The sequence below is a fragment of the Lampetra fluviatilis genome, chromosome 17 (genome assembly GCF_964198595.1).
Source record: "Lampetra fluviatilis chromosome 17, kcLamFluv1.1, whole genome shotgun sequence".
Taxonomy (NCBI): domain Eukaryota; kingdom Metazoa; phylum Chordata; class Hyperoartia; order Petromyzontiformes; family Petromyzontidae; genus Lampetra; species Lampetra fluviatilis.
The window spans coordinates 968600-989682 of NC_136291.1; the positions used below are offsets into that span (position 1 = coordinate 968600).

Sequence of the window (21083 nt, forward strand, 5' to 3'; positions counted from 1 at the left end):
CGGCACCATAATCATCAGTGGCGGCATCATCATCATCAGTGGCGGCATCATCATCAGCACCACCGTTATCATCATCGGCACCACCGTTATCGGCACCATCATCATGCAGCTTTATCATCCGGCAGGAGCAGTCGTAGCAGTGTCATGAGAATCAACAGCAGCAGTTTTATTTGCATCGTCATCGTTGACATTGTATTCACTATTCTGACCCCCCCCCCCCCCCCGTGTGGCCGTGCCCGCAGGATGGCTCCTACCTGGCCGAGTTCCTGCTGGAGAAGGGCTACGAGGTGCACGGCATCGTGCGGCGCTCCAGCTCCTTCAACACGGGCCGCATCGAGCACCTGTACAAGAACCCCGCCACGCACCAGGAGGGCAGTGAGTGACCCCCCCACTCCACCACCACCCCCCACTCCACCACCACCCCCCACTCCACCACCACCCCCCACTCCACCACCCCCACCCCCCACTCCACCACCCCCCCACTCCACCACCCCCCCACTCCCCCACCCCCCCACTCTACCACTCCCCCCCCACTCCACCACCCCCCCCCCCCCCGTGCTCACCACCGTCTCGTGCTCACCACCGTCTCGTGCTCACCACCGCGGCAGTGCATTGCGGCTCTTGAAATATCGCTTGGGGGTTTTTTTTTTATACCGAATTCGAAGTGTCTCGTCTTGTTGTTATTGGTTCCCGACCCTTTTGGTCTATCCCGTGGATTGAATTCACAATCACCACCCACACCCACACCCACCCCCACCCCTGCTTGCCCTGGGCTGATGAGACCCCCCCCCCCCCCCCAATGTCGAAGCCGGGGCCAGAGTTGTCTTGTTTAAACAGTTGCTGTTGGATCGCGCACACAGGGTTGGAAAGTAAATAGACCGAGGTGATTGTGTTGCGCGGATTTTTGCCCCAGCAAAGCCTCACTGGAGTCTCAAGACTCCTCTTCGGGAGGGTCCTGCTCGGTTTTTTACCGTGGAGGGTGAAATATGTGCAGCCAGTCCAGTCCAGTATTTATTGTGCAGACACAGAGCTTAGCTCTGCCTATGTATGGCTTTCCCCACAATGCTCCAAGACCACGCAGAATAATGATGAGTTTTAAAACAATGCAGTATTGCATTTCCCATTGAGCAGGGGGCCCCGTAGTATATACGGAGTGCTCTTGCCAATAACATCTGGTTGTGTCCAGCAGCACTTGTTCAACAAGAACGACTCTGCTGATGAGGCCCGGAGTCCTATTGCTTTAAACAAATACTGCTGGTCAACATTGGTCTGCAAAGCCAACAGGTGAATGGACTAGCAACTTAATTGTATTTTTATACAAAGACACAGTGTCCCACTTAGACACGATTTACCCTTCCCCATGGATTCATCATCATCCTACCTGGCTCACCACTCGCCTGAGTTACACCACAATTGCAGAAATGGGTTTTGCCGCACTGCTCTCTGCTGCCGACCATGTATCCCGCAGCAGCAGCAGCCTATAGCGCCTGTTATGCACGGTGGTCGCCCGTCTTAAGCGCTATCCAGGCTGAGCCTCCGCTTAACTTCCCAGATCTTGCCGAGTCTGCGGGGGCCGTGGGGCATTCCGGGGCATTTGGCGAGAGCCGAATCGCGCGGCAGGATCTGGCAGAACCGGTCGCGCCTCGACAATGACCGAGCTGCCCCCGTGAGTCGGGGAGCCGACCCCCTCTCGCGTCAGAGTCGCCGAGCCGGCACCGTCGAGGTCCGGGTGTCGGCCACGCGTGGCCAAACCGGATTCTCGAGTGGACGGTGTCACACAAACACCGCTTGCTGTCGGTGCGCTGCTGGACTGGGGGCTGACCATCGTGGTGCCAGGAGTGCAGGCGCAGGGAGATGGGCGCAGGAAGTTCATTAGCAGCGAAACATTCTCCCGGTCTACGTCGCTTCTCGTTCGTGCGTTGTGCCACCGCTCGGAAGGAATTTAGCCGCACAAGTTGTTGTAGATGTGGTTGATATTGTGTTTTCTGCAGTGTTATATTTCTGCGGTGTTACTGCCGTGGCGTGAGATTTGGTGTGTTGATGTTCTCGTTGTTGTGTTTTTTAATCTAGGGAGCTTTAACAATCGTTGATGTCATCGTCGTTCAAGACGTGGCGGTTTTATCACCCCCCCCAACCCTGCCCCCACCCCTCCCCCCCAGGCATGAAGCTGCACTACGGCGACCTGACGGACAGCTCGTGCCTCGTCAAGATCATCAGTGCCGTGCGGCCGGCCGAGATCTACAACCTGGGCGCGCAGAGCCACGTGAAGATCTCCTTCGACCTGGCCGAGTACACGGCCAACGTGGACGGCGTGGGGACGCTGCGGCTGCTGGACGCGGTGCGCACCTGCGGCCTGGCGGACCGCGTGCGCTTCTACCAGGCGTCGACGAGCGAGCTCTACGGCAAGGTGCAGGAGATCCCGCAGAGCGAGAGCACCCCCTTCTACCCGCGCTCGCCCTACGGTGCGTGCAGACGCGTGCGTGTGTGCGTGCGTGCGTGCGTGCATGTGCGTCTGTGCGTTGGTTGGGTCACGTAGCCCGCATGCCCAGCCACCGAATGCCCAAGCAGATTGTGTTTAGCCAGTTAGAGGGGGCTAAATGGGCAGGACACGGACTGGAGAAGAGATGGACTGATGCGGTACGGGAAGATGTTTAGCTGAGTGAACTTGTCGAAGACTGGTACCAGCGGTGTCAAGATCGGCCTCTGTGGAGGAGGCTCGTGAAGGACGCTGTTACTAGGCAGTTGGAGGCAGTTGCCCTCCAGCAACAACGGAGGGCGGAGGAGCGACGCTCACAACAATGTTAGGAGCGCCAGGTGGCTAAAACACAAGTCAGCACAATAGGGGGCACAGGTGGTGCATCGGCCAGTGATCTCAGTCAGTCCACCCATGGCACCTGGGTCTGTCCCATGACCTGCCAGTCGGCGTTCGACACTTGACGTGGCCTTAAAGTGCACTACAACCCAGGTTCAATTCCCACTCACGGCCACCACCAATCACGATTATCTGAACTGGTCCTGGGCCTCCCCTTGTTCGAATCTGCCTCAAATGAGTACCTGGTGCGGTATGTAAACATCGCCACTGGGGAGACAAAGGCGGCCGGGCGTGGCGTTGGCCACCCACCCCCTCGTGTGCCATGCCAGCCTTTATAGGTGCTGGCTAACAGCACTTGCCCCAGCAGTCTGTTGAGGCTTTACAAGGGGATCTTTGTTTTGTGCTTGAGCATGCACGCGCACACGTGTACGCGAACGAGAGCACGCACACGCGCACATTCACACTCCGGTCCGACGCGCACCTACACACGCGCACCTACACATGCACGGATGTGTTTGTACGCACATGGGTCCACTCTTGGATGAAACACGCGCACGCACACACGTGCTGGTGTGATTGGCCACGAGGTGGCGGTGACAGCTTGAGGCCACCGCGTGAAGCACCGCTCGTCGTGGCGAGTACCAGACCTCGACTCGGGGCGTCTGGCTCCCACTGAGCACAACACGGCGGCGGCTACCGCTGCTGCTGCTGCCTGCCAAGATTCATTCACAAAACTAGCAGCGTTATTGACGAATGTGTTGACCCTTGTTCTTGGTGCTTGTGCATCACCGCCAAAGCAGCAGCAGCAGCAGCAACATGGCCAAGTGTAGGAAGCGTGTACGTACGAGTTGTGCGAATGTTGCGACTGCGGTTAAAGGATCCGTTCCAGCCCCGGCCCCCTTGGCAGCTTGGCGTGGATTTTTCTCCGAGGTCCCCAGGTTTTTCCCACCACGTTCAGAATCGACACCGCGCGTTTAGAGAGTATTTGGTCGCTGCTCTCAACGTCCACGCGATAAGCCACTTCGTTGAGCTGTCATTTGTGGCCAGGCCGCTTCTGAAAAAAGAGCTACAGAGCTCGGTGGGCATTAGCTGGTCAAATTAAACTACAAATTTGAGTCGTTCTAGTTGAGGTGCGCTGTGCAGCGCTGCACGCGTCGGCCCGGCGCGGGTTGCGTGCAGAACGCAGCTCGGGCCGCCAGGGGGCCCCGTGGGGGGGGGGCCCGCAGCCCCTTGGGGGGGGGGGGGGGGACCCGGGTGTCCAGTCGCGTTCGCCTCGGGAGTCGCGGGGTCGGTCGATGCGCCGAGCGCGTGAAGAGCACCCCGGCCCCCACCCGCCACCCCCCCCGCCAACGCCGTGTCGGGCACGGAGGTTGCTTGACCATACTTCACCACGCTGGTCAGTGGGGCCTGGTGGAAGGGGTTGTTGTGGCCAGCTGCTATGAACATTTTTGAGATGTACGGTGAATGACAACGAACTCGGTAAGCATCGCTCGGTCGAGTTGGATTCCGGCCACGGCTAACATCGGTGGCAAATATCTGAACCGGTTCTGGGCCTCCTCGAGGTCGACCCAGCCTTAAATGAGTACCTGGTGCGGTGTGTAAACATCAGCGCCGGAGAGACAAAGGCAGCCGGCGTGGTGCTGGTCATCCACCCCTTGTATGCTCGCTCCCAGCACTTGCCCCAACAGTGTTAAGACTACGCGGGGGATCTTTGTCTCGTGCAGGTGCGGCCAAGCTGTACGCGTACTGGATCGTCGTGAACTTTCGCGAGGCCTACGGGATGTACGCTTGCAACGGCATCCTCTTCAACCACGAGAGTCCTCGACGGGGTCAGGCCACACCACCACCACCCGGCCACACCACCCGGCCACACCACCACCACCCGGCCACACCACCACCCGGTTACACTGCCGTCCCGCCACACCACCCCCGGCCACACCACCACACGGCCAAACCACCACTCGGCCAAACCACCACCCGGCCACACCACCACCCGGCCACACCACCACTCGGCCACACCACCACCCGGCCACACCACCACCCGGCCACACCACCACCCGATTACACTGCCGTCCTGCCACACCACCACACGGACAACCACGCCACCATCCGGCCATACCACCCAGTTACATCGCCACACCAACAACCGACGACACTGCCATCCGACCACACCGCCAAGAAGCCACACCACCACACCGCTACCTCGGCCACACTGCCATTCTCAAACACCTTGACCCATAACTTGTGACTACCAGCGCTTGGCTTGACAAGTAGTTCTGGACACCACCTCAACCGTTGTTTCACTGCCCAAACTTTGGCCCCAGTTCCCCGGTCATCGTCCATGATGGTGAACGCACGACAAAGTCGCGCTCGTTAGACGCTAACGACGCCGCCGCAGTTGTAGTTGTTATCATGACGATTATCACCATCGTCGTCGTGGTGGTGGTGGCTTCGTTATCTAAAATCGTCGTTTTCACCTCGTCGCAGGCTCCAACTTCGTGACGCGAAAAATCTCGCGCTCCGTCGCCAAGATCCACCTGGGCCAGCTCGACTGCTTCAGCCTGGGCAACCTGGACGCACGCAGGGATTGGGGGCACGCGCGGGACTACATCGAGGTGCCCTCCCCCGCCACCCACGCCACCCGCCAACCCCAGCGCCCCGGCTTCTCCCCCGCCCCGTCTCCCGTTCGCACCGCGGGCGGCCGCGCTCTGCCACCCCCGTCGGTCCCTAACCCCCCCCCCACCGCTGGCTCGGGAGAAGCCGTCCCGAGGCGTGCGAGCGACCGGCGTGTCCGCCCTCTCGTCCGCCCCCAGGCCATGTGGCTGATGCTGCAGCAGCCGGAGCCGGACGACTTTGTGATCGCGACGGGCGAGGTGCACAGCGTGCGCGAGTTTGTGGAGCGGGCCTTCCGCTGCGTGGGCCGCAGCATCGTGTGGGAGGGCGGCGGCCTGCAAGAGGTCGGGCGCTGCCAGGAGACGGGGGAGGTGCACGTGCGCGTCGACGCCAAGTACTACCGCCCCACCGAGGTGGTGAGTGGGGGCTGCGGGGGAGACGGGGGCGATCGGAGGTGGTGGGGGTGTTGTGGAAGAGCACAGGCACTGGGGGCGAGGAGAGGGAGGTTTAAACTGCGGCCCATCGTTTGCGCCGAAGTCGCCGCTAGCCCTGCGCCGCTAGCCCTGCGCCGCTAGCCCTGCGCCGCGGTGTAAGGCGCCTCGTCGTCCGCTGGCGCCGCGCGATTCACCGCCCCACGTCTCCCTGCAGGACTTCCTCCAGGGCGACTGCAGCAAGGCCCGGGCCAAGCTGGGCTGGGCGACGCGCGTCACCTTCGAGGTGAGTCCTCGTCCACCGCCCTCGTTGAGAATGAAACGCAGGAGGAGCGGGGAGAGACTGGTGGGGGGGGGGGGGCAGCAGGGGCTCAAGTGGGGAGTTGGGGGGCTCCCGTTGGGTCCAGGGTGACTTCCCGTAAAGTTGGCGAACGTGACGTCAGCTGGGCGCGTGACGTCGCCATCCCCAGCGACCCAAGTTTGACTCCCGCTCACGGCCAACGTCAGTGATGAATATCTGAACTGGTCGCGGGCCTCCCCTAAGTCAACTTGGTCTTCAATGAGTACCTGGTGTGGTGTGTAAAACATCGGCAATGGGTAGACAAAGGCGGTGCCGGCCACATCACTCGCTCTTGTGCCGTACCGGCCTTGATAGGCGCTCTTGACAGCACTTGCTTCAACTGCCTGGTAAGGCCACACAGGGGAACCTTTGTCATTTTGGTTGTTGTTGTTGTCGTCGTCTCTGTGGCGACGCTCACCTCGCCGCTCACCCCACCAGGAGCTGGTGCAAGAGATGGTGAGCGCTGACATGGAGCTCATGAAGAAGAACCCCAACGCGTGAAGACCCCCGGGGAGCGGGGGGGGGGGGGAGCGGGGGGGGGCAGGAGGTTCCAGAATAAAGTGGGGGGGGGGGAGAGGTGGGGATCAGTGGGGAGAGGCGGGGGGGGAGGTGGGGATCAGTGGGGGGAGGCGGGGGGGGGGGGTGTTAGAGGGTGGGTGGTGTAGAAGGGAGCTGGCCTCCGAGGGGGAGTTGAGGAGGGGGGGGGGTGAGTCGAGTGACTCTGTAGGGTGGGGGGCAGGGGGGTTCTGTAAGGGTCGGGGGGGGTGGACGGGAGGGGGTGGGAGGAAGGGGGTGCAGGAGGAGGGGGGGGCTGTGGGGAGGAGCTTGGCTACGACATTCCCACAAGATCCCGGTGCAGAACAACAATTTGTGTTGAGTGTGTGAGAGTGAGTGTGTGTTAGGAAGAGTGAGTCTGTGTAAGGGAGAGTGAGTGTGTATGAGAGTGTGTGTGTGAGAGTGAGTGAGAGTGTGTGAGTGTGTGTGAGTGTGTGAGTATGTGAGTGAGTGAGTGTGAGTGAGTGAATGTGTGTGAGTGTGAGAGTGAGTGTGTGTGAGTTTGTGAGTGAGTGAGTGAGTGTGAGTGAGTGTGAGTGAGTGTGTGAGTGAGTGAGAGTGAGTGAGTGTGTGAGTGAGAGTGAGTGAGTGAGAGTGAGTGAGTGTGTGAGAGTGAGTGTGAGTGAATGAGTGTGTGTGTGAGTGAGTGTGTGAGTGAGTGAGTGTGATTGAGTGTGTGAGTGAGTGTGTGAGTGAGTGTGCGAGAGATTGCAACGTCCGAGTGGAAGTCCCTCTCTAGGCGCTGGACAACGAAGGGACATGAGCGCCGTCCACGATGGAAGGGGTTGGGGGGGATTATTTTTCTACGAGGGAGGAGAGGAGGAGAGATTCGGCTTAGGGGGACCAGAGCACTTGGGTCGCCACGGTAGCGGACACCGCGGTAGCGGACACCGCGGTAGCGGACACCGCGGTAGCGGACACCACGGTCCCACACGTCGGTCTCCAGCCCGCGGTGCTGCGGCTCGGCGCGTGGCGCTTGCACACGGCGTGGCCGACGGCTGCCCGCGCCAGCGGGAGAGAACCCTGTGGTCGGAGCCGAACCGAGACCCGCGCCGGGAACGGGGGCCGAGCGGCAGCCGCGGGAGTGACCCCGCGCCGGAGGCCGCCCCCCGCCACCTGGAGAGCCGAGCGGGCGGCCGAGCGGACCGGTGGCCGCGGGGTCGCGAGAGGCGGCCGACGGCTCTGGGAGGGCCTTCATCCGGCAGCGGACGTGCTGCCGTGGCTGACCGCGACGGCGAACGGTGTCGCGCGTCTCGGCGTGAGAGGGGGGTCGCGCGGTTGACCGCTAACGCCGATCGACGAGGGGTTCCATAGTGTGGACGAGCTTTGATTCGGGCAGCGGTCGTCATCATTTAACCGTCGGCTCAAATAAAATAAATAATCACATTTTGTCCACGAATATTTTCGTCAGTTATTTGTTCAGAAAACGCCGTCCCAGACTCGAGCCGTGCCCCCCCCCCGGGCACCCCTCAGGCCGCCCCCCCCGGATCAAACCACGCAACGACCCAGCGGCGTCCCAGACCTTCGTGGGAGCGCAGTCGGTCCCAGTTGAACGACGTCACGTAGCGTCCATTTGACCTGACCTGACCCCGCCGGTCTCGCCCCTCCCCCCCGCTCCCACGCGAGGCCTCACGGCGTCGCCGTGAGGCCTCGCGTCGCTCCGCCAGCGCTTAGTTTCAGCCGCCTCTCTCCGGGTCGGCAAACGGTGAGAATATTTACACACCCGGCACACCACATCCAGTATACCCCCCGCCCGCTATGAATGCGGTGGCTGCAGCGAGTCGCCGGTGACCCGGGATGTGTTGGGTGCCGTATGAAGCGCTGGCTGTGACGGTGAGACCGCGTGACCGCGTGCTGCGTGTTACTCGCCGCGGTGAACTTGAAGGGACGTGCCGCGTGAGTGACGGCGGCTCTGGTGGCGGAGCGTGGAAGCGGATACCGAAGAAACCATTCCCGAGATGTTTTCAAGCGACCTCCGCTCCACGCGCTCGGGGCGGGGGACAGCGGGGGGGGGCCACTGGGCTCTTCCGCACTTGGCAGCGTCGAAGTTCCCCGCGACACCGGTGGCCTCGCTCCGCCGGCTTCCCTCCCGCGTGGCCTCGCAGCGGCCTGTGCCGCCGCCCTGCGCGATGCCTGGTGGCGGTCGCTGCGCTGCCCAGGCCTCGTCCCTGCTTGGCTTTGGGGACGGGGTCGGGGGGGGCGATCCGTGCGTCGTTCCGCCGACTCTGACGGCAGGAACGAGCTCCAGCCGCGCGCTCTACGGCGCGTTTTTGGGAGTTTGCAACTCCCGGTGTCCGCCGCGGTGTCCAACGTTTCGCTCCCACGTGCCGCTTGGGAGCTTCTTCGGGATTTCATTTTGCCTTCATTCCGTTCCCGAAGAAGACCCTGCCAGCGGCACGCGGAACGAAACATCGGGCATCGCACCGTGGCGCGACCGGAGCACGCTGCGGCGTACCGCCGTGTTCTCCAGATGACACGGCGCACTTCATCCCCTGTTTGTTTCGAGCAGAACTTGTGGGGATGCGTCGAGTAATCCGGTCGCCGCGCGCGTGCGAATCCACGTGGCCGCATTTGTGTGACTTGTCACTGACGCCAAGCACCCGTTGGGGGGGGGGGGGGGGTGCGTCTTATTATCCGGCGCGTTCCTTCAGGAACAAGCGGGGGCAAGGAGGAGGAGGAAGCACGAGGAGGAGGGGGCACGTGAGAAGTTGGTAACGTTTTGTTTATTGCGTAACTTTGCTGAAGCGGTGGTTACAGCTGCCCGGTACAGACCGGCAGCGGCACGGCGGCGGAGTCGACGACAGATCCACCGACCGACCGACCGCACGTTTAGCATCGGAATAAAAAAACGCACCCATCGGGAGAGAGAGAGAACCCCGTTATGCTTGTCCTCGTCTCTCTACACGCACACACATATATATATAATATATAGAATCTGTATAAAGTTTATAAACGACAACAACAACAACGTGGTCATTGTGTTAAGCAGTTGCGTCGTGTGTCGCCACCAGCACCATCACCGCGGGGTGCGCCCTGTGAACGCGAATCGGTGCGGGGGGGGGGAGGCGATATTGGTGACGAGGCGGTCCCCTTGTTTAATACACGTGGGGGGGGGGGAACCGAGAACGCCCGAAGAAGCCCCGCACGTGCGAGAGGGCAACACTCTATCCCCGTACAGATGGAAACAGATGGCGATTAGTCCACACTCTGCTGTACCGCCTTCTCCTGGCGAGCTAGGGGTACGGGACCTCCTCAACGCCCGCGGGGAGTAGAAGAGAGTCTCCCACAACATCTGTGCGTGATCCACCAACCCTTGCTGCTGCTGCTGCTGCTGCCCCCACATCACCGGATCGCAGCAGCAGCAGCAGCGTCTGCGATCACGTGGGCACCGAGTGGCCGGCTCCTCACCGATCGGGGAGCAGCCCGCCACGCGGCCACTCCCAGCGCGGCTGCTCCAGAGAGGAGCGAGTGGGGAGAGGGGGGAGTTCGCCCTCTTGTGTCGCGGCATTCACGAAGCGCCACCACGCGCCGCACATCTGGGGGGTGGATGCGCCGCTTTATCCGCAACTCGGGTCTACTGTGACGGAGATGGGGGAGGGGGGGCGCTGGGTGGTGGTTCGCGGTAGGTGCCGGGTGCGGTGTTGGGTGATGCTGGGTCATTGATGGTTAATGCGCGTGTCTGCTGGATAGTGGTGCAGGCTAGCCGGGTGGTGCCGTGTGGTCTGTGGAACCCAGATGATGCCAGGAGGCGGTGCTGCTGCTGCTTGGTGTCGAGGCTGAGTACTCGCTAGAACTGCCGGGTGGTGGTGGCGGCTGCTCGATGCCCCCAGGGGACCCCAGGGTGCCGTGCGGCGTGCCCCCAGGGTGCCGTGCGCTCGCACCGAGTGCCCGAGTCGGGGTCGCGCGCTGTGGGGTGGGGGGTGTGGCGAGCGCCGTGGCCCCAACTCCGCGCCGCGGAACGCGCTCGGAACGAGCCACGTGTCTGCGTCCTCACGACGGCCACGCGTCGAGACCGTTCCCTGCGCGTCCCTCGTGAGGGTCGCGAGGGACGTCTTCGTGAGCCGCAGGAGCAGGCGGTGGAGGAGGAGTCCGGCCTCTGGTTGGAGTTCGCGGCTCTGCTCCATGAAATAAAAACGCCGACTTGGCCAAACATCCCAAATGTCGCTAGCAGGACGCTCTTAGAAACCGACTCTTGAGACTCGGTGAGGCTTGTAAATAGACAGAATCCATCACAACAACAACACTCCCACTACTGCGATGCTGCTTTAGTTCCAGGGGGGGAGGGGGGGGGGGCTCACGTCCATCACTCGCCTCGCAGTCGCCGTGCGTCCTGGGCACACCGACGCGTCGCGGGGGTTGTGACGGGGAGCGTCCCCAGTCAACCCACTTGACGAGTCCACGCATCAAGCGGGGTGCAGGGCGCACGGCGCGCACATGGCCCCGCCCGCCAGGGAGACGCGGAATCCGTAGGGGGCCCCGTAGGGTGCCAGCCAGGCCGGCAGCAGGGCCGGCCCCGCCGCGTGGAAGCCGCACGGCGGTAGCGGCGGCAGCGGCGGGGGGGGCAGCGGCGCGAGGGACAGGGAGCGGCACAGCGCGCAGCAGCCCGCGGTGGCCACGGGCCCCCTGGGCGGGGGGTCCGCAGCGAACGGGGGTCGCGAGCCCGAGAGGATCCCCTCGATGCTGAAAGTCCTCCACTTCTCGGCGGTGGCGGCGGCCGCGGCGGCGGCGGCGCGCGGAGCCGCTTTGCCCCCCACGCCGCCGCCGCTGCGCCCGGATTTAGCCGCGTCCCCTCGGTCCCTGTTGGCGGGGAAGGGCTCCGAGTTGGCGTCGGGGTCGCGGTCAGCGCGGCCCGAGGAAGGCGCCGTGGCCCAGACGCCGCCGCGCGGCCCGCGACTCGGGGCCCCGAGTACGAGGCCCTCGTCCGCCGCTCCGTCCTCCTCGTCCTCCTCCTTGATCGCGATCAGCGGCTGGGGTCCACCACCAGCGGCTCCACCAGCATCACGAGAGGAACCACCGCCACCGCCGTCGTCCTCATCATCACGAGTCGGTGCCACGGGAAGCGGCCCCGGCGCGCATCCGTGGTGGTGACGACCCCCGACCCCTTCCCCCGAGCTCCCGTCAGCCGGGTCTCCGGGGCCGTCCCCTCCATCCCTGCCGAAGGGGCCCCGACCAACACAGGGAGCCATTCCTCCTCCTCCTGCAGCAGCAGCAGCCGCCGCCTTCGCCCTGCGCTTGCGCCTCCTGTAGTTGCCGTGCTCGAACATGTCGGCGCAGCGCGGGTCCAGCGTCCAGTAGCTGCCCTTACCGGGCCGCCCCTTCTCGCGCGCCACCTTCACGAAGCACTCGTTGAGGCTGAGGTTGTGGCGGATGGAGTTCTGCCAGCCCTGCTTGTTGTCGTGGTAGTAGGGGAAGCGCGCCATGATGAAGCGGTAGATGCCGCTGAGTGTGACGCGGCGCTCCGGGGAGCTCTCGATGGCCATGGCGATGAGCGCGATGTAGCTGTATGGGGGCTTCTGCGGGGACTCCTTCGCTGCCGAGCCGCCCAAGCCGAGGCCTCCGACTCCTCCGGCGCCTCCTGCCGCCGCCGCTGCTGCTCCGCTGCTGCACCCGCGTTGCAGCGCGGGCGGCACGTGGAGCCCCGCGAGGAGAGCCGGGGAGCCCGGGTAGAGGAAGAGGCTCTCGGCCAGCGCGTGAAGGTTCGCGCCGCACACGAACGAGGAGGAGGAGGAGGAGGACATCGTCGGCGGTGACGAGGCGAGGCGGCGTGGGCTGGGTCCGGTCGGTCGGTCGGTCACTCAGCCGGTCACTCGCTCGCCTCCTCTCCACGCTGCCAGTAGCGTGAGGTCGTCTCCCCGTCTGCTCGAGACTCGCGTTGGCGCAACCCGCGCGGTCACTCCGCTCTACCTGCTAGTTCAGACACTCGACCCACCGAGTCGGTCGCTCACGCGTCTACCCAGAGAGGTCGCTCGGTCACTGGCAAGGGCAGTCGCAGCTCGGGTTGATGATGCACCGCCACCATCCAACGTGGCAACTCGTTCACTCGCTTTGGTTGCTCAACCACCCCGGCCACTCGCTCGCTAAACCACTCGGTCAGTCCGCCACGCAATCGCTCGATCTCTCACTCACCACCACCACCACACTCACCCAGTCGCTTCGGATCTTCCACTCGCTCGCCTGCCCCTTCACTCACTCGCTCGGCTCCTTCAATCGCTCGACTCCTTCACTCGCTCGGCTCCTTCACTCGCTCCCGAGCTCGCCCACATTCCTGCACTCCACGCAGCCTCCTCTCGAGTCCGCAAACTCCTCCAGAGGACCGTGACCATCAAATCAAATCAATCAAATCGGTCCACGGGGGCTTTCGATGACTCCCGCCTGGGGCGTCCCAACGACCAACACCGTCTCAAACTCACAATCCACGAGTCCACGACTCTACTGCAGCCTCGCAGTGAGAGGGAGAAAGAGAGTCTCTGCCTGGCTCTGAAGAGTCGCCGTCTCTGTCTGGCTCTGGAGAGTCGCGGTCTCTGTCTGGCTCTGAAGAGTCGCGGTCTCTGCCTGGCTCTGGAGAGTCGCGGTCTCTGCCTGGCTCTGGAGAGTCGCGGTCTCTGCCTGGCTCTGGAGAGTCGCTGAGAGGAGGTGGCCGCGCGCCCTGGAACCTGCGCTGTGTCGCGCGGAGCGGCGCGCCTGGCGCTTCACCCGTCATTGTTTTGCTTTCCGCTTCAGATTAAACATCTCGCCCCGTGTGTTTCGCCCTCGTGTTGACACAACACGGAAAGAAAAATCAACAGTGAACAATAAACAACCGTTTTTTCTCTCTCTCTCTCTCCCCTCTCTCTCCGCTCTCTCTCCGCCGCCGTGCGTGCGTGCGTCGCTCGCCCCAAGGTAATTACAACAAAACCTCCAGCACCCCTCCGTCTCCCCCTGCTCCATCTCCATCCCTCCCCTCTGCTCGCCCACACGAGAGAGGGGCTCAGACGAAGCCATCTATGGTCTAAGCTGAGAAGCGCTCGCGTGGAAAGCGGCGGGGGGGGGGGGCGCCACGCGGAGTCGCGCGCGCGGCGCAGGTGTGCGGTGAGCCCCCCGCCACCCCGCCTACCGCGCTCTTTGCTGACAGCACCACCGTCGTATGTGCCCCCCCCCCCACACATCACAGCCAGTCGCGAGGTGGCTCAAACAACCGTGAAGCGGGGGGGGGGGGGTCCACGTGGAACTCGCGGAGTCGCGCGGTGAAGTTTGCCTCCCATCACCGAGCTGACGAACTTGAGAGGCAGAGAACGATAGGACCTCACCGACCGTCACCCATCGCGGCCCGGTCTCTCCTCTCTCTCTCTCACCAACCCACGCGTCGCCTCCCCCGACCAGTGACCGTGTTCGAGACATCAGTTGAACCGTCCGGTGTCTTTGATGGTCGGGTCCGAGGCGGTCCCAACCGCTGGTTGTGTTTAAAAACATCGCTCACTCGCTCACTCTCACTCACTCGCTCTCATTCACTCACTCACTCACTCTCACTCACTCGCTCTCATTCACTCACTCGCTCTCATTCACTCACGCTCACTCACTCTCGCTCACTCAACTCACTCTCACTCACTCACTCTCGCTCACTCAACTCACTCTCACTCACTCTTGCTCACTCAACTCACTCTCACTCGCTCACTCACTCACTCTCACTCGCTCACTCACTCTCGCTCACTCTCACTCGCTCTCACTCGCTCACACTCACTCACACTCACTCACGCTCACTCACGCTCACTCACTCTCGCTTACTCACTCACGCTCACTCGCTCACTCACGCTCACTCACTCACGCTTAATCTCACTCGCTCACTCGCTCACACACTCACTCACGCTCACTAGCACTCACTCTCGCTCACTCTCACTCACTCTCACTCGCTCACTCACGCTCACTCACTCACTCACGCTCACTCACTCGCTCACTCTCACTCACTCTCACTCGCTCACTCACGCTCACTCACTCACGCTCACATACTCACTCACGCTCACTCTCACTCACTCTCACTCGCTCACTCACGCTCACTCACTCACGCTCGCTCACTCACTCACGCTCACTCTCACTCGCTCACTTGCTCACTCACGCTCACTCTCACTCTCACTCGCTCACTCACTCACGCTCACTCGCTCAGGCTCACTCGCACTCGCTCACTTGCTCACTCACTCACTCTCACTCGCTCACTCACTCACACTCACTCACGCTCACTCTCACTCGCTCACTTGCTCACTCACTCACTCTCACTCGCTCACTCACGCTCACTCTCGCTCGCTCACTCACTCACGCTCACTCTCACTCGCTCACTCACTCACGCTCACTCACTCACACTCACTCACACTCACTCACGCTCACTCTCACTCGCTTACTCACTCACTCAAGCTCACTCACTCACGCTCACTCGCTCAGGCACACAGCGCCCGCCGCTGTTTCGGGCGGGCGGGCGGGCTGGTAAGGCCACCCATGCAGTGACAATCTGTGTTTATTTGGAAAAAGATTTCCGGCCAGGCCAGCGCATAAACTCAGCCGTCAGTGTGTTTGAAATCTCACGGCCCTGCCGCGGTGTGTGTGTGTTCGTGCACACGTGTGCTCCGTGCGTGTGACACACACACACACGCACACACACGCAGATTTGCACGGCTACTCGTAGGCAGGCACGTGGTGATGATGATGATGTGTGTAATATCTGTGTGTGTGTCTGTGTGTGTAATATCAGTGTGTGTGTCTGTGTGTGCATCTCTGTAGACCTTAATAGGTGCTCGCTTATAGCACTTGCCCCAACAGTCTGTTTAGGCGGGGAGGGGGCGGGGGTCTTTGCCCGTGTATCTGTCGATGCGCCAGTGACTGTGAGCGTCTGTGTCTGTCTGTGGGTGTCTGTGGGTGTCTGCGGGTGCCTGTATCTGAGCCCTCGACACTTCACGTGTCCTCAATTTCGATGTCAACAATGATGTACAAATACAACTCATAGCATCGATTAGTCAACCTCATCGGGTCATCTACGGCGCTGACTACTAATCGATCTGTTTTCCCCATTCGATAATCGTAAATTCGTCGTGAACGCCATCCCGCGTAACGACAACACGCCTGCGGGGTCAGGGGTTGCTGGCTCACACGGAGACGGGGAGACACGCGCAGCGAGACGCACCCAGCTGTAGCAGGCAGCACAGCAAGTAGGTCGGCGCTTAATTTTGCGTTTTGAGTACTTCCCGGGTCGCTGCTAAGAGCGAAGCAGGCGGCGCGTGGCGCGGCAGTCGCGAGGGGCAAGGGACCCGTGGAGGCGGAGCGCGCAACGACTCCCCGATCACGTTCAGGCGAAGGTGCTCGCGCCACTCGGGGGCGCTTCGGGGTAAGCACCTCGGCAGGGGATGTCGCCTCGACTCTTCCACCAAACGCCCGGGCGGAGAGGTGGGAGTCCCCACGCTTTTCTCCACCACGCGCGGCCTGCCGACTCGCTGTGGTGCGTGGCTTGGGGCAGGCGGTTTCTGAGACTCGCTCCCGTTATTTTAAACTGCCGCGCCGGGAGATTGAATCGAACCGGCGACTTCCGAACTCCCCAAGCCGAGTGCGGCGATAGCCACGACACAGCAGAATGTCCTGGTGTGGTTGCGCCCCATTTGTACTGCAGGGTGGACAGAGGCGTGGGGGGGGGTCTGGCACGAGAGAGGACGACTTTGAGGGGCTGCAGGAGGGCTCCTGAGGTCCTGGATGATCTGGGGACCTGCAGAGCCGTCGAGCGGGCGAGAGAACCATTGACTGGTCCAGCCCTGGGACCAGGAGACTGTCAGCGCCTGGTCAAGTAGAAAGCCCCCTCCCTTGCCCCCCACCCCACCCCATGTCCGCCCCTCTCCGCTGGGCCACACACGTCGCGGCTGTTTAAGTTTTGGATGTTTTTTTTTGTTCCTGGGCTCCTGACTCGGCACCTGTTTACAGCAGAGCGGGGCTCCACGGGGCACCTCGCGTAATTGAAGTTCCCCCGTGCCCCCCCCAACCCCCTCCCCCAACCCACCCACCCACCCACCCCCACTCGGTGGTGCCAATGTCGTGAGTTATCGCGCAGGGGTTGGGCCCCTTACACTGAGACATCGGCATCATCATCAGCACTATCATCACCACTGTCATCATCAGCACTATCATCATCAGCACTATCAGCATCAGCACTATCATCATCAGCACTATCATCATCAGCTCTATCATAATCAGCATTATCATCATCAGCACTATCATCAGCTTTATCATCATCAGCAGCACTATCATCATCAGCACTATAATCACCGGCAGAAGCAGCATCATTATCATCAGCAGCAGCAGCGTAATCATAATCAGCAGCAGCATCATCGTCAGCAACAACAGCAACAGCATAATCAGCAACAGCATCATCAGCACCAGCAGCGTCATCATCATCATTAGCAACAGCAGCAGCGTCATCATCAGCCGTGGCAGTCATTATCAAACCATTGCTGGATGAAGGCCTTTCCCCCAACCCCGCCAAAAATAAGTTATAAGAATTGGATAAAGATGAAGAACGCTGCCCAAGTCGCTCGACTCATGAGCGAAGGGAGCGCTGGACAGGGCGAGTTTCGCGACTGGACAATCGGAGACGGCTCCTCGTGGGAGTGACGCCGTCTGACCGCGCGCCACCTTCGGGCGCTGTTTGAAGGCGGCACCTTGCGATGGCGACGACGAGATGAAGAGGCGGGATGAGAGAGACGGTCAGCCGCACTTCCACTGCGAATCCTCACGAGTATCATCGGCCATGATCCATCCACTGCTGGAGGGAGCCCCCCTCCACCAAGCGGTCGCCACTTGTCACGGTCTCGCGATCCGCGACGAGCGAGATTCCACATCGCTCCATCTCCACGTGGCCGGAGTCTCGGGGCGAGTTTTCTCGCCTTTCATAATAAAGGTTTTTGGGTTATATCGCGTAAGTATTAATGTTGTGTCGTAACCCTCCACCACCCGACACAGCCAATTAGTAAGAGATTTGTCACGTAGACAAAACGCCAATTAGTTACTAGTTCAGCCCACCGGTGTGTTGGAGAGTAAATCCACAACGTTTACAATGTGAGTACTGCGACGTTTCGCTGGTAATTACATCCAGCATCATCCGGCGATCTGGCCAATCTTTATTGTGAATAATATTGGTCGCAAAAGCCCGCGTGTTAAGCTGTCCCGCCTTTGGCTGCCATTCCATCGCCGGTCTCGACCCCCCCCCACCTCGGCACCCGCGGCCTGCCCCGACTGCCGCGTCACGCGTGTGTGTGTGTGCGTGCGTGTGTGTGCGTGTGTGCGTACGTGTGTGTGTGCGCGTGTGTGTGTGCGTGTGTGTGCGTGTGCGTGCGTGTGTGTGTGCGTGCGTGTGTGTGTGCGCGTGTGTGCGTGTGTGTGCGTGCGCGTGTGTGCGCGTGTGTGTGTGCGTGTGTGTGCGCGTGTGTGTGCGTGCGTGTGTGCGCGTGTGTGTGTGCGTGCGTGTGCGCGCGTGTGTGTGTGTGCGTGTGTGCGTGTGTGTGCGTGTGCGTGCGTGTGTGCGTGCGTGTGTGCGTGTTCGTCTTCGGGAGTGTTTCGTCAGCAGTTGTAGTCCCGAGTCCTCCTTTGGTGTTCGACAAGCCGAGTCGAAACCGCCAGCCAGGATTTGAACTCGCAGCGTTAACAAATGAATTGGCCAAACAGAAACTCAACTACTTCAGCTATTTGTTTTATATTTCACCAGGTCAAGCCCACTGAGATACACAGATCTTTTTTTAGAAGTGACCTGGCCACACGTGATCACGTAACTTAGTGTCAACTTAGCACCGTGTCGAATTTTACAGCAGCCAAACACTCGAAAGGCGTGGCGATGTTGATTCTAAATGTGGAGGGGAAAAACCGGAGGACCCGGAGAAAAATCCACGCGACCACGGGGAGAGAGAGAGAGACACACCAACTCAAAATATACAGCAAGCATCAGGGTCGGGATCGAACCCACGACCTCCTGCATACCAGGCGAGGTAGTTAACATCTCCTCGCCACCGTGGCGCCCCCACACATCGGTGTAGCAGGACCCTCCTGGAAGCGAGTCTTGAGGTTCGATGAGGCTTGCATGGGTAATTTAAGGGGCGTTATTATATTTATTATTTTTATTATCAGGGGTTGGAGGAGGTAGGGGCGGGGGGGTGACGGAAGGGACCCGCCCACACCTGAGGTGCGGGTGCTTTGCGGGGAACAAGGGCAGGTTCATTCTCGCCACGTGTGCTTCAGGTGTGTGACAGGTACCACGGGTGAGCGCGAGCCAGAGGCGTGCACACACAGCGTAACAACATGTACACAGATACACACAGGTACACACAGATAAACACAGATACACACAGATACACACAGGTACACACGTGTGCTTCAGGTGTGTGACGGGTACCACAGGCGAGCGCGAGCCAGAGGCGTGCACACACAGCGTAACAACATGTACACAGATACACACAGACACACACAGGTACACACAGCGTCCACTGCACACAAACATACAAACACACACCCCGCATGCAGGGAGACCAAGATCCACCGTATAGTCGGATTAGATTATTCGGGAAAGTGTTGTGAGTCGGCACTACGCCCGAGCGCCTTTGTCTCCCCGTGCTGTTGTTTACACGCTAATCTAGATCATTATTAAGGCACAGGACCGGTTCAGATATTCGTCACCGATGTTTGCAGTGAGCGCCGATCGAACTCGGGTCGCCGGGTTCGTAGCGCAGTTGCGCTAACCACTGCGCCACCGCTCCCCACATCACACACGTACACACAAATGTAGGTTGATCAATAACTTACACCCACGCAAAGACAGAGATCCCCCGTATAGCCTTAACAGACTGTGCGGGCAAGTGCTGTTGGCGAGTCGCACCTATGAAGGCCGGCACGGCACACGAGGGGGTGGGTGGTCAGCACCACGCCCGAGCGCCTTTGTCTCCCCAATGCTGTTGTTTATCCATAAATATACGCACATACACATACATCCATAACACAAACATACACAAGCACACAGACAGACACAAATCACACACACGACATGCACATAAAGCACACAAATCACACACACACAGAGACATAGACACAAATCACACACACACACGACATGCACATAAAACACACAGAAATCACAGACACAGACACAGACATAGACACAAATCACACACACACACGACATGCACAAAGCACACAAATCATGCCCGCGTTAGATACACGCCCACACACGACGCACCGAGAGGTATGCAGCGGGTACCCAGCGCCGCGTGAACCACTGTTCAACTCTACACAAGTACACAGGTGTGTGTGTGTGTCACACAGGTATGTGTGTGGTACAGGTACACAGGTGTGTGTGTGAGACACAGGTGTGTGTGTGATAGAGGGACACAGGTGTGTGTGTGAGACACAGGTGTGAGTGTGTGTGGTACAGGTACACAGGTGTGTGTGTGTCACAGGTGTGTGTGTCACACAGGTGTGTGTGTGGTACAGGTACACAGGTGTGTGTGTGTGAGACACAGGTGTGTGTCACAGGTGTGTGTGTGTCACACAGGTGTGTGTGTGTGGTTCAGGTACACAGGTGTGTGTGTGTGTGTGATAGAGGGACACAGGTGTGTGTGTGTGAGACACAGGTGTGTGTGTGTCACAGGTACACAGGTGTGTGTGTGTGTGTCACAGGTACACAGGTGTGAGTGTGTGTGTGATACAGGGACAATGCGGGACATTGACTGTGCGCGTTGCCCGTGTTTTGTTTACAGCGTCGCTGAGCAAAGGGGCTCAAGGTCCAACACGTCAAGCGGCCAGCAACAACCAGCACTCTCTCGCCCTGCCGTCCCTGCGTGTTCGTGACCTCGCGTGGAGCCGAGCCCCGCACTGATCCGAGGCGAATGGAGGCGACGCCACGGGGCTCCATCGCGCTCTGGTCGCGCCGGGAGAAAGCCAGGGTGAGAGTCAGGGAGAGAGCCAGGGAAAGAGTCAGGGATAGAGTCAGGGTGAGAGTCAGGGTGAGAGTCAGGGTGAGAGTCAGGGTGAGAGTCAGGGTGAGAGCCAGGGTGAGAGCCAGGGGAGAGTCAGGGTTAGAGTCAGGGTGAGAGCCAGGGTGAGAGTCAGGGAGAGAGTCAGGGTGAGAGTCAGGGTGAGAGTCAGGGATAGAGTCAGGGTGAGAGTCAGGGATAGAGTCAGGGTGAGAGTCAGGGTGAGAGCCAGGGAGAAAGTCCAGGGATAGAGTCAGGGATAGAGCCAAGGAGAGAGCCAGGGTGAGAGCCAGGGTGAGGGTCAGAGAGAGTGCATAAAGACACAAAGGCCCGTCCCTTGTAGCCCATGCAGACTGTTGGGGCAAGTGCTG

General features: G+C 60.7%; 1 protein-coding gene across 1 annotated transcript in view; it reads left to right on the top strand.

The window, feature by feature from the left end:
- Nucleotides 1–6709, top strand: part of GMDS (GDP-mannose 4,6-dehydratase) — a 9890-nt gene extending 3181 nt beyond the window's left edge. Inside the window, exons 5-11 of the mRNA XM_078864228.1 lie at nt 243–375; nt 2160–2462; nt 4537–4641; nt 5300–5427; nt 5626–5841; nt 6074–6142; nt 6635–6709. Of these exons, the coding sequence (XP_078720354.1) occupies nt 243–375; nt 2160–2462; nt 4537–4641; nt 5300–5427; nt 5626–5841; nt 6074–6142; nt 6635–6697 (1017 nt within the window). The 3' untranslated portion in view covers nt 6698–6709. The remainder of the gene's footprint in view (nt 1–242; nt 376–2159; nt 2463–4536; nt 4642–5299; nt 5428–5625; nt 5842–6073; nt 6143–6634) is intronic.
- Nucleotides 6710–21083: the final 14374 nt, after the last annotated feature.